The following is a 13,865-nucleotide window of genomic DNA, read 5'->3' on the forward strand; positions in this document are numbered from 1 at the left end:
CACTGCTAAAGGGCAGAAAGCCAGTAGAACTAGCCAGAGTCAGGGAGAAGGTAAGGCTGAGGAGCTGAGAAGACAAGTTCCCAGCAGTTCCTCTTTCTCCACTTCCACTCCCAGGGGAGATGATAAAGACAAAGAAACAGAAAGAATCTCCCAGTGGCCAAGTTGTCTGGCTGGGGAGAAGGAACATTTGTTCAATGGCTGTGCCACAGACTGAATAGCAGCAGCATTCTTCCTAACCCTACCCACAGGAAGGGACTTAAATTATTCCCACTCCCACATACATTACTGGCCAAAGTAACTTGATATCCCTGAGCTGACAGGCACAATAATCTGATCAACTCAACTACAAAATTAAATAAAGACAATAAACTCAACAACCTCTACAAGATGAAACAAAATTAAATAGTAAAAGATTATACAAAAAAAGATTATACACACAACATTGTAAACTGACTATACTACAATAAGAAAAGAGAAATGGAAAAAAGATTATACAGTGAGTATTAAAAATACCTCTAAGAGAAAAGAAGATATTGGTAATCTGAAGAAAAAACAAGTAGCTGTAAGAAGAGCCAACCAAAAATGACATAGGGATCCCAGGAACTGTAAGATAATTGAAAGATGGCAGCTTATTAATAAATAAAAAATACATAACTAAATTAGAATATCATCATTCTGCAACTCATAATTAATGGATCTAGGCATTGAGTATCATAGTAAGAGACAATTAGATACTATCTGCCTCTTAATGGAAAAACAATACACAAATCTATGAAGCAGTGTTGCCAAAAACAAAAGAAAGAAAAGAAAACCTATGACCAAGACTACAGATCTAATTATCACTTTACTGTAAACAGAAAGTACAAAGAAACATGCCTGAAAACCCACAATTGCTTTGAAATTTAGCAACACACTTCTGAATAATCCAGATTATAGATATAAATGTGAAACATAAAACAATAAAGCCATGAAATACAAAATTGGCTTTCTTAAGCAATACACAAAAAGCACTATGAAGAGAAATTTTGACTGAAAACATTTAAATTAAGAACTACTTATCAACAGAAACCATAACAGGGGGAGGCTATAGCTCAACTGGCAGAGCATGTGCTTAGCGTGCATGAAGTCCTGGGTTCAATCCCCAGTACCTCCTCTAAAAATAAATAAATGTAATTACCTCCCCTCCCCAGGCCAAAATAAAATAAATAATACAATAATGAACAAATAAAAAATATAAAAAAGAAATCATAAGAAAAAAAGACAAATTACAAAAGTAAGAAAAATTTCTCACACATATAATCTAAATGTGTCCAATATATAAAGAATTCCTACAAATAAAAAGACAACCAAGCCACTATTAAAATGGATAAAACTCTTCAAAAAAGTTCTCTGTATTCACTGTGTCCAATTTTATCATTCTTTTCTGAATCACTGGACCAACACTGTTCCCATTCAGAATATCAATGTCTTCCACTTAACTAAGTCCAAGTCCATTCTCAGCCCTTATCCCACTTGGGCGAGCTATCAGCAGCATCAGACAGGGGTGATCATTCCCTCCTCCAGGACACATTTTTTTTAGCTGGGCTTCCAGAACCCCATGATCTCCTGGCTTTCCTGACCTCACTGAAAGCTTCTTTTCAGTCTTTTTTGGTAGTTATCCCTCTTCTCCCTGTCGCAATGCCTAGATCTTTGATCGTCTCTCTTGGTAATGCAGCTCACTTCAGTCCTCTGACTTTAAATGACTTCCAAATTTTTATCTCCAGCCCAGATTGCTCCCAAAATTCAGACTCATATATTTAATCACCTACTTACATCTCCACCTGGATGCCCAAAAGGCATCTTAAATGTGTCCAGAATTGAACTGCTCCTGATCTTCCCCCAAACCTGCTCCACCCAGTCTTCTCAGGTGATGGTAACTCTCCTTTCCAGTTGCTCAGACCTGGGAGCCATCCTACATGCCTCAGTACGAGAGTCAGCAATTTAAGTCTATACAGAGATTCTCTCCTCTTCCCCAGGGCTTGGTTGTGAGGTGCATTTTCTCCTCTAACTATAACTTCCCTACAAGTGATCTCAAATCCGATGGCTTTAGTCTTCTTTTTCAAATAAAAATAAACTTTTATTATAAAAGCAGCACATGTACACTACAGAGAATTAAGAATACAGATAAGCAAAATAAGAAAAATGCCATATTCCCACCACCCAAAGATTACCACTGTTAATGCAACACTATTGTCAATTCTTCCAGGTATGTCTATGCACATACACATTTTTCCCCCAAAATGAAAGCATACTGTTTATAGCATTTTCTATTCTTTCTTCCATTAACACTCTTCATCTGTCCATGTCAATGACTTTTCATATCATCTAATACCAAGCCCTTATTCAAATTTCAATTGTCACCAAAATCAAAGAAGAAAATGTATCTAAAAACAAACTTTTGTATCTTTGCACAAGTGGTACCCTCATACCCAGACTACCCTTCCTTACTTTAGTCTGCCTCCAAACTCACAACCAGCCTTCAGAATTCTACACAGCCGCCTGCTCCTCTTGGAGCTCTTTGTCTGCCTGCTTCAGATCATACCTTCCCCTGTATTAACTCATTATTTTGTACTACAGTGTCTTGACTGCTACACTTTGTGAATCTAATTTACTTACAAACCTATCATGCCCCTAGATTATGTCCCTGTGTAGATACTGGAACTTATTTCACTCCAAACAGTATCTGGCACCTATTAGGAATTCCATAAACACTTAACTGACAGAAGAATGCTGGCACATGTGCATAGCAGACAGATACTCATAAGTATTTATTACTGGGAACTGATTTCATAAGCTACTATAAAAATACAGGGGAATAAAGGATTGAAAGCAAGGATACTTTTATTCTATGCCCATTAGTTACGTAGTTCTGGGAAAGTCATATCCTCTGTGGGTCTCTCATCTCAACAGCAAAATGAGAAGGATGAAGTGGACACCTAAGATGTTATGCTCTTAGATACTCTGGAATAAGTACTTCAATATTCATCTATTATGTTTCTAAACCATATTTAGACTGACAATACCAAGTGCTGACAAGGATGAGGAACAAAACTCCCATACACTGCTGGTGGGAGTGTAATATGCAATAGCAACTTTGGAGGATGTTTGGCACTTTCTCATAAAATTAAACATACACTTACCATGTAAGTCAGCAATTCCACCCCTAGGTAATTTCCAGGAGAAATGAAAACAAACGTCCACACAAAGACTTAAAATCAAATGGAGAAACAATCCAAATGTCCATCGACAGGCAAAGAGATAAAAATAGACAAAAATTGTGGTACATCCACAACAACAGAAAATGACTCAGTACTAAAAAGAAACTAATTTACTGCTATAACACCATGGATGACTCTCAAAAGTATTATACTAAGTGTAATAAGCCTGACATAAAACAGTAGTTACTATATGTTCCATTTATATGAAGTTTAAGAACAGAGAAAACTAACCTATGATTAAAATAATCAGAAAAGTGGTCATCTCTAGGACTGGGCAGGGTTGGCTGGAAAGGGGTGGGAGGAATTTCCTGGGGTAATAGAAATGTTCTATATATTGGTCTGGGCAATGGTTAAAAAGTAGATACATTTATCGAAGTTAACCAAACTAAACATTCAACAAACAGACATTTTATTTGTATGCAAATTGTCTCAATCTTTCAAAAGTTTAAGCTATACAAGATTACTCTTTAAAACTTGGAAATTTTCACTCTTACCTCCTTTTCTTTTGAGCAAGGTTGAGTTCCATAAACTTATACTTCTGGTACTGTTCATCCAGCTTCTTTAGTACTGTATCTGCAGTCTCATTCCCAGGCTGTTTCATAAAGGAATCTACATCTTCCTTTAGCATCAGAAAGAATACATTACAAACCTTAGAATTCATACCTCTAATCAGATTTTTGACTGCTTTAGCTTTATTTTTAAAACATAAAGGAAAAAGAGCTTGTGTTTCTTTTTCTCTAAAGGCTTATAAAAAAGTAGTTATAAAAGTTAGGGACCATTTCAGACAGTGCACATACACTATGTAGCTAATTTATTCTTCCTCCATCTTCCTCTTTTTACTTACACATGGGGAAAGATGACCTTGTCTACTTCATGCATCCTCCATGCAGCACTAGTAGCAAATATGAAAATTACCAACAGTCAAACACATTGCCTAGTCATGTGCCCTACCCACAAAATGATTCAACAGGTTGCCTGCCAAAATTATCAATTTTATCACTTAAAATTTTAATTCAAGTGCTGCCACAGAAATCAAGCTAAACATGGTCAGTAGGTTCCTAAAACAAGCCACAAATGCTTCCTTAAGTATCAAGTGGTTGAAATAAAGCAAAGCTAAGAGGCAAACAGAACAATCTTTTGTAACAGGAATAATTAACCAAAAGACAAGCAGTAAAACCCAACAGCATTTTTTAAAAATGCAAACTACACAGGCTGGCCCTTGAAGAAAAGCTAGTTACTTAGATAAGGATCAGGTACTAAGTGAAAATATATGGAAGTTTTAAGGAGATTTTATAAGGGCTTTCCAGTAGTTTAAAGAACTGTAGTCCTTCACTGCAAGTATCTTACAGTTCCTGGGATTGCTACATCAGTGTTCTCATCCATGCTTACTAGCTATAAGGGAGCATTTTAACCAAAACAAGGCAAGAAGAAAAAGGAAGAGAGTCACAGCAAGGGAGTGCACTAGTAAGTGCTCAGCAAACATCAGCTGTGTCTATACAATGTGCTAAGGGAACAGATGGATGTGCCAAGAATGCCGTCCTGGGGTGGCAGTCAGGGAAAACTACAGGGAGGTCATATCTGAACTACATGTTGAGATGAAGAGGTCAACAAAGGGACAAGGGGGAAAGGGACAATTTAAGCAGAGAAAGAAATTACTGCACCAATGGAAATGGGGAAAAGGCACAGTCTGGTTTCTAGCCAATATGGTATACTGCCTCCTCTCACCACATACAGTAATACATATTAAGCATCTACCTGCAATACTGAAAGGACAATTTCTGTTTCTCTTGGCAACTCTAAGTACTGCCACCCCTATTTCAGTTAAAGAAACGGAGGCCAGAAGCTGTAAATTAATATGCTCAAGACTAAGCGGCAAGTGGGAAGTAGAGGCAGGATTCAAACCTTGGGCTACTTAGAAACCAATGTTCTTTCTACAGTATTATGCTATTTACAATTGTTTGGGAACATAAAAATATTTATGCAAAATTTGGATTATTATATTAGATTGGTAGAAATTTTAAGGTCTAAAAAAAAACCCATAACATTTTAGGGAAAAATGCATTTTAAGATAAGACTTTATTAAGCCTTCAGATAAAGTCTATCCTCCTGAATTAGATTTGTGAAGCCATCTCTCCGTGACCACCGTGAATGTAGTATTTTAAGGCACTATGGAAACTCAATTCCACATCTGGTCATGAGCTTATACTGTGTGTTAGGTACTGTGCGGGACCAGGAGAAATGACACTGAGCAAGATAACGACCTCACTTTCCTCCCAGAGGCAGAGCATGACATGTAAGTAGAGGCGATGGGGCTCCACAGACTGCCGAATTCAAATCCTGGGTAACTCACACCCTGCGTGACTCGGGGCAAGTTACTCAGGGGCTCTGTGGTTCACTTTCACCATCTACAAAATGAGAGTAACAGTACCTGCCTCCCAGGGTTTTGTAAAAGCATTAGGAAAGTGCCCTGTATTCAAGACATTTTATCTGTTAAGCTGGGAGATGAGTGTAAAGAAACAAATGGCACAGCTCAGGGAGAAGTATAGAAAATTCTATAAAACTGAATCAGCAAATGTAAATATACAGAGTATACATAAAAGTGGTCTAAATAAAAGAATAAATAAAATAAATGGGTCTTTTGAAGGGTGTAAGATATGATTAGCAAAAAGACAGAGATAAGGCAATATAGATTAAGAAAATTCCCTTAAGATTTTGTAGCAGTTCAGCCAGAAATGAGTAGGGAAAGATAGATGACACCGGGCTGGAAGGTCAGTCACGTTTTCTCTCATTATTCCAATAGTTTTCAAATACTATTTCGAGAATAGCGTTATGGAAGTACTGGGTTGAAACCAACTACTTGCTTCTCTCTGGACTTAGGTTCGTCTCCCTGTTCTGTGAAGATTCCAAATTGCATTCGTCGCTTCCTTTCTGAACTCCACACGATTTATTCTCTACTAAGTTGTTAGGACAATGTTATCTAAAAGCAAATATGATTATACAGTGGCTTTAACTAGACACCTTCCGTTGCCTACTGGATAAAACCTCAGTTCCTCAGCAGGACACACAAGGGCTTCACGTTCTCACCCTCTCCGACTTCCCCAGCAGTCCCTTCCTCCATTCTTCAAAGGAAGGAACCACTGCAGTCCTTCCCCAGACTAGGTATCACTTCCTATCTTCACACCTTAGCACCAGCTCTTCTGCCTTCTCATTGTACCCTAAGTCACCACTCACACATCGGCCTCTCCAGAACCTAGGCCGGAACTCAAGCTTCTCACCGCCTCCCGTTCTCCAGGAAGCAGGGGACGAAATCCAGCTTGGGGATTGGGGTGGCGGTGGGGGTGGCGGTGGGGTAGGGTGGGGGCGGTCCCGAAGACCACCCCGCCCCTACTCCCGAGCCCTCCGGCCCCGCACTCCCTTATCTTCTGGAGCCTTTTCGCACCGCGTTCCCGCCGAGCGGGTCCCAACAGGGCTCAGTCCGTCCAGGCGCGGAGGGGGAGAGCGGACGGAGTTCTCTCTCCCAAATCCTTTAGCTGAACTCGTTCCCACAACAACCGAGGCCAGGGTGGGGACCAGGAAGGAAGGGGTACCCCACAGAACAGCGTCAAGATACCGAGGAGCGGAGTGGCCCTTACCACAAAAACGGCCTCAGGAATTCCTAGGTGGAGTCGCCGCCCGTTCCCTGCGGCCACGTCTTCCAAAGCACAACCGTCCTTAGCGGCCGCCATCTTGGGGAAGCGAGCGCGCGACTCACTCCCTCTCGAGCGGCCAGTCACCGGGGGCCTGTGATTGGCTCGCTCACAACTTCAGGCCCGCCCCCCGCCTGTGAGGCTGCGCATTCATTGGCGCACAGGAAGTAGCTGCCCTTTCCCCCTCGGCCGAGTCGCCCAACCAATGGGTGCCGTTTGGCTGCGCACGGGTGAATGACAAGCGTGGAAGGGCCGCGGAGGCGAATCTAACGCTGCAGGAAGGACCAATACAGTCTCCTGGGAGAAGGGGTTCCGGGGATTTTTGTGGGTGGGCGGGCTGGAGGCCTCTGGCTGTCTGGGACCTAGCCAGAACGGACCCCACTGCCACCTCAGACAGGCGGCACTCTCCAGAATAGCCTTTGAAGCGACCCGATGTCTTCTCTGATACAAGCAAATCCAGAACCTAGATGCCACCATCGAGCTTGAGCCTCAGTGTCTTTCTGGTCATACCATCTTGACAAGCTTCCAGGCCCTTGAAGAGGACTTGTTTTGTGCCTGCTTCCCAGTGTAGCCAGTGGCCGGATTCTAATAAATACCCCTCCCATTGCATCAAACTTTACCGAAAGCCACCTTTGATTAGACACTCACCACCCCAGCTAAAACGTTTTCAAAAGTTTACAGTCTACATTGCAAAATCCCAAGATCTCTTACGAGGCTTCTAGGCCCAAGAACTTCACCATTTTGAAAGCCAAGTGCATTATACAGACCCAAGTAATTATTCTTCGATCTGTTTTTTGACACCTAACCACCGTATTTGTTCCTGCCTTGGCTGTTCTGGAGTACATCGCAGCGAAGCAGTGCTTCATTCACTCACTGAAAGCCTACCATGAGCCAGGCCCTCTATGAATAAAGGATAAATGTCAGTCCCCTTACTTAGTGAGTGTATATGTATATATATATAATAGTGATTAACATTTATTAAAAACGAACTATGTCCAAATCACTGAGTCATGTTATTTAAACCCCACTGCCCAGTGTGAGGACTGCTATCACCCCTAACTTGCAGACCAGTAAAGGAACTATTGTAAAAATGAATGATTGGTAACATAATAGACTAAATGTTATAAAAGGAACACAGGTGAAGACACTAAGTCGTATTTTAAAATGAGAATAACAGCGTGTACCAACAACACTGTTGTAAAGGTTAAATGAGATTTTGTAATGTAGAATACCTAATAAGTACTTGCCACACAATAGGGCTGAAGTAGTGAGGAAACTAGGCAGGGCTGGAGAAGTGGGAAGATGGAGGCAGGCGGATTGGAGAGAGGGGTGAGACGGGAGGGAGGGAAGTGGGCGGGGCTTTGGACTGAAGGAAGTGGTAAAGGACTGGGTAGGGGGAGGGTTTGGAGGACTGGAAAGAGGGTGGGATTAGAGGACAGGAAGGGGTGGGAGCTGGAAGACTGGACCTAGGGGTGGGGCTGAAGAACTGTTGATAAGGGCAGGGCTAGTAGACTCAGAAGAGGGAAGGGGTTGGAGGGGTGGGAAAATGGGTGGTGCCTAAGGAGTTAAGAAATGGAGCAGGGCAGTAGGACTAGAGGGTGGAGAGGCTGAGGACTGGAGACAGTGGCAAGGCTGAGTCCTGGTAACGGGCGGTGGTAGAGGACAGTGGGAGCTTCTATAGTGTAGTAGCAAAACCTTAGAATATGAAATTGAACAATACCATTATATTAGAATTTAAAAACATAAAATACTTGATAGTTATATAATGCAAAATGCTAGTTACTATTAAAAACCACAAATCAATGGAAAAGAAATTAAGAATGCCTGAATAAGTAGTGTTATACAGTGCTCATGATTTGGAAGTGGTGATATTGTTAAGATGTCTATACGTCTGTCTTCTCCAAATGTAACTATAGATTCAGTGTAGTCCTAATCACCATGATCTTGGAGGCCTTTTTTAAATAGAATTGATCAGCTGATTATAATATTTTATGTTCTTCAAAGAGAACCTGAATACCTGAAACAATCTTGAAAAATATGAATGAACATGGAAGACTATCTGATTTTGAGACCTACAGAAAACTCTTCTAATCAAGTGTGTGTTTGGATCAATGGAACAAAACAAAGTAAAAAAGTAGACCCATAAATATGTTGTCAATTGGTTTTTGAGAAATTTACCAAGACAACCCAAGGGGAAAGGAATTTGTTTTTCCCAAATGTTGCAAGAACAACTGGATAACTACAGGTAGGGGTAGAGATTTACTTTTTACTACCTGTCACCAAACATGAAAATGTATTTTAGATAGATCATATATCTAAACATAAAAGCTAAAACTATAGAGCTTCTAGAAGAGAACTGGAGGATATCTTCATGGTATTGAGATAATCGAATTATTTCTGAACATGTAATAAGCATTAATCATAAAAGAAAAGCTTGATAAATTGGACTTAAAAATTAGAAAACACCTATTCATCAAATGATATTACAAATGTGAAAAGGCAAGCCACAGACTGGGAGAAATTATTTGCACAATATATCTAACAAAGAATTAATATTGAGAATATACACAAAACTACAAATCAATAACAAAAAACAAAGAAAAATATTAAAATGAACAAAATAGTTGGACACTTCACACACACAAAGATTGGAATGACCAGTACGTATATGAAAAGTTACTTAGTCATTAAGGAAAGGTAAAATAAACCATTATGTTATATTACTTACAAACCCACTAGAATGGCCAAAATTTAAAATACTGATGGCAGTAATTTGAGGCCAGAATTCAGAGTACCTAGAATTATCATACACTGCTGTTGGAATAAAGTGATACAGTCATTTTTGGACAACTTTTAGCACTTTTAATTTTACATAAACACATACTCTATGACCCAGCCATTCTACTCCTACATATTTACCCAAGAGATAGACCCACATTTGTCCACAAAAAAGACTCATACAGGAATGTTTATAGAGTTTATGTGTGTATCCATTTAAAATTTAGTTTAAAAATAATGAGTATGAAAAATATATTTTCAGATAAACAAAAACTGAGTTTATCACCAGCGTAAGTACCCTAAATAAACTTTTAAAAGATGTACTTCAGGAAGAGGGAAATTATTACAATGCAAGAAGGGATGGTGAACAGAGAATTTGTGAACACTGGTAAATCTAAACAAAAATGTTTCTATATAAATACTAACACTTCTAATCTGAGGGGCTAACAAAATAGGACAGGGCTAAAATACTGGACCATCATAATATGTGAGTTGGGAGAGAATGCCCTTGTAGTTTTAAAGTGTTCTAAGGTCCTTGTGTTATTTGGGAGGGGAGATTAAGATATTAACTTTATTTTTTGATAATTTTGAAGTTTTTGGTAAAATTTCAAGGATAACTAGTAAAACAAGAGAAAGACTGCATCACCTCAAAAACATTGAATTGAAGACTCTCAAGAGTATTGAATGTCCAAATGAATGTTTATTTTACTTGGAAGATGGGGGTGATTCAGTTCAGGCTGTAGAGAGATCATCATTTGTTTTCACATCTGATTCTGAATCTTTTTGCTTTGGTACTTCTACATGGAATTTTGCCTGCATGAAAGGAAGACAGATATGTAAATCTTTCATTATTTATATGTCTTTTTTCTTGTGGTTATAAAATAAATGACAAGTATTTTTACACAAAACTCTGGTCAGTCTTCTTATTATCTAATACTTGAAGATTTGTCAGACCTGCTGAAACAGACATTCAGGAACCAGGGGACCCAATACATTGGCTGAAGATTGAAGGCAGAAACCTTGTAAAGGTACTCTCTATATTACAACTGACAGCTTACACTTCTAGGCTCAAGATGTTTTCTCTGCCTCTAGCTCTAAAGTTCTACCATCTATACATCTACTAGTTGAAATCCTCCTTACCATTTGATATTCAATGCCCTGGTATTCAACTTAGGTATCACTTCTCTGGAAAGCTGTCCCTGAAACCTCCAGTCTGAGCTACCCACCTCTTCCAGCACTGATCACAGTTGTGTTTGTTGAATAAATAAATGAAACTATTGCTGAATAGGTATCAGAACCCAGCTGAGGTTTGACAACATCAGTTTCTATAGGACAAGGTCTGTATATTCTGTGTCTTTTTACAATGCTGAAACTGCTAGAATTAGTTTTTCTTCTGTGAGAGACCAACAGTGCACAAAATATTGTAAAACTCTGTTCTAACACTGGTCTTGCCTCCAATGACTGCAAATCTCTACCAAGGCCCTAAGGAACAACAGCTCAAACATACCTTATCTCTTGTAGGTGGAGTGGAAGGATTGCTGGTCCTTAAGCCCGGCTGGGTATAAATCATGGGTTGACGTGCCATTAGGGAAGGAGCTCCCAATGGAGTTGGAAGCTATGAATTCAAATGGAAAAGAAAACAAAGTGAAAAATTAATTAGTCTGTGATTGCTGTCCTAAAACAATAGTACTGAGAGGACAAGTAACCCCTCTAGAGCAGATATTACATTTCAAGAATGTCAACTGAAAGGAAATGTCAGTTACAAAGAGAGAAAGCCTCCATCCCTAAACCTGAGAAACTGGCACTGAAGAAGCTGTTGAAAAAAACCTCCAAAGTAAAAAAGAAAGGAAAACCATAGCTTGATGAAAAGAGATACACGTTCCACCTCTGCTGGATTTTGAACAAGTTGAGACATAAGTCAAAACAAGGGCATATGGCCTTAAATCACTGGAATCTATATAACTAGATGTTCTATTGTCCCCTCCTTCAGACCAGAATTTACTTCAGAAATATTTACAAAGAGATGGAATGTGACCAGGCCCTCTGCACCTCCTGCGGTCGTCAGAGTCCGCACACTAAGGGTCGTATTTGCTAAAGTTTCAGTGGGCCTGCTGTTTTCCAAAGACTAGCATGTTCAGTTTTGATTCTAGAAAAACAGTTTTTGGTGAGCTGTTTAAAGCTTCCTGATCAGGACACAATAGATAAAAGCCAGCGCCACTCCTGTGAAAAACAGGCACAAGAAACAATAGAAGCCTTTGCAAACAGCTAAAATAAAAATGTCCCACTTGTTAAACCACTACAAAAACATCAGGGCCTTGCCAGGAGTCCCAGTCTTTTATTTTTCTCCAGGGGCATTCCTTGCTTAATTTTACTGGTCAAGACTGCGGCTGTTGGGGCTTGAGGGGGCCCAGTAAATCGCAAAACTTATCCCACAGGAATTCTGAACTAATTGAGATAAAGAACATGGAATAAGATAGACCAAAAATGAAATACCCCTTTATCACTGAATGGCTAGATTGGCATATGGTGCTCAGGTATGCAGACAGACATGATATGCTTCCCTGTTCAGAATCCCAGAATTGGATGTACAGACCTAAGGCAGTGCTAAAAAAATCAGTCTTTCTAAAGGGACAGGACTGGCAGAGCAGATCATTAGGGATACTTCTGACAGGAAGCTGACTCCCAAGAAGAAAAAAAAAGGCAGATGGGCACAAACTTTTGACTTCATTCCAGATAGAGGCCAAATTGAGGAATGGATCTTCAGGGCTGCTTGTCAAGCCAGACTTGTACTGATTTCAGAATGAGGTAGACCTACTCAGCAAGGTACAGACCAGGCTGGACCAGTGAAGCCCACCTTGATAAGGCAAAGCTCCCACACAAATGACCAGCTGGAGGGGTGGAGGGAACTCTGCTCTGTGCAGCAGGCTGGCTCTAGACCAGAGGCTGTAGGCCAATCATTATTCTTCCCACATTAATAATCAGGCAAAACACAGCCCCCTCCCCCACTTCGGGAAGAGTGGGTAAAGGAGGGAGCTTAAGAACACACTCAGGGAGCACCTGTCCACATGAAAGCTAGGAGTGGGCAAAATGTGGTTCTAATACAAAGCAATTAGAGAAAGATTAGAAAGGGCAGTAACTGTGGACATTGTTCATTGTAGATTCAAATAAAGACATATTAAGGAAATTTTAAATTTCAAAAAAAAAGCTATGTTTTAAAAAAGAAGATGTGTGGGGGAAAAAAGGAGAAAATAATCAGCCTGTCCTTAGGCTATTCTTTCATTATTTTACATTCTTACCTATTATATTTTAAAACTATTTATTTTTGTTTTCTTTCAGCTAAAACTCATAAAAATATGTGCATTCAAAAAAAAAAAAAAAACCTCCAAAGAAGAAAAAGGAAAAGATGACCCAGAGCCACATAAAGTGGAAGGAGTATGATAATTTGGAGGTCATTTGTGACTGAGATAAGAACAATGAGGGCAGGCAGAATCCTTACTGGAATAGGTTCAGGAGAGAATGAGAGGGAGAAATACAACAAAGTAGTGAATATAACAAAAAGGAAGCCTACTCACAGAATGCACAAGTGGCTACCAGTGGGGAGAGGGAAGGGGGAGGGACAAGTTAGAGGTAGAGGAGCAAGAGGTACAAACTATTAGGTATAAAATAAATAAGCTACAAGTACATAGTGCACAACACAGGGAATATAGCCAGTATTTTATAATAACTGTAAGTGGAGTATAACCTTTAAACATTGTGAATCACCACATTGTACACCTGTAACTTGTATACTATTGTACAGCAACTATATTTCAATAAAAATTCAAAAAAAGAGAGAATGAGAGGGAAAGAAATAGTGGCATAGAATACAGATAACTCTTTTAGGGAATTTTTCAGTAGCATATTCACGTATGAAATAGCACTGAGCCATTATAATGGACCAATCTAAACAGATCTCAAAAACCTAAGTATAAAATAATGCCAATTATAATCAATTTTTAAGAACCATGTAGAATAGTACTACATGTTTTTCTTTAGTAAAAGTATGAAAATGTTCTGGAAGGCCATACATAAAATTCATCATTGTCATTGTCTCTGGAGAGTTCGAGGGTGACTGAGACAAGGGGTGTGCCAAAGAGCCTTTAGT

The 13,865-nt window shown here is 39.6% G+C and overlaps 1 protein-coding gene across 2 annotated transcripts in view; it reads right to left on the bottom strand.

The window, feature by feature from the left end:
* Positions 1-13,865, bottom strand: part of VBP1 (VHL binding protein 1) — a 40,337-nt gene that overhangs the window by 11,819 nt on the left and 14,653 nt on the right. The window contains exons 4-5 of one of the 2 annotated variants that reach the window (XM_064482694.1): positions 11,229-11,336; positions 3,752-3,876 (exon numbers count right to left, since the gene is read on the bottom strand). In XM_064482694.1, the coding sequence (XP_064338764.1) occupies positions 3,752-3,876; positions 11,229-11,336 (233 nt within the window). Of the gene's footprint in view, positions 1-3,751; positions 3,877-6,889; positions 7,023-11,228; positions 11,337-13,865 lie in introns of those variants that run through there. The other variant, XM_031446379.2, reaches the window with a different exon arrangement.

This window comes from Camelus dromedarius, chromosome X (genome assembly GCF_036321535.1).
Source record: "Camelus dromedarius isolate mCamDro1 chromosome X, mCamDro1.pat, whole genome shotgun sequence".
Classification (NCBI taxonomy): Eukaryota; Metazoa; Chordata; class Mammalia; order Artiodactyla; family Camelidae; genus Camelus; species Camelus dromedarius.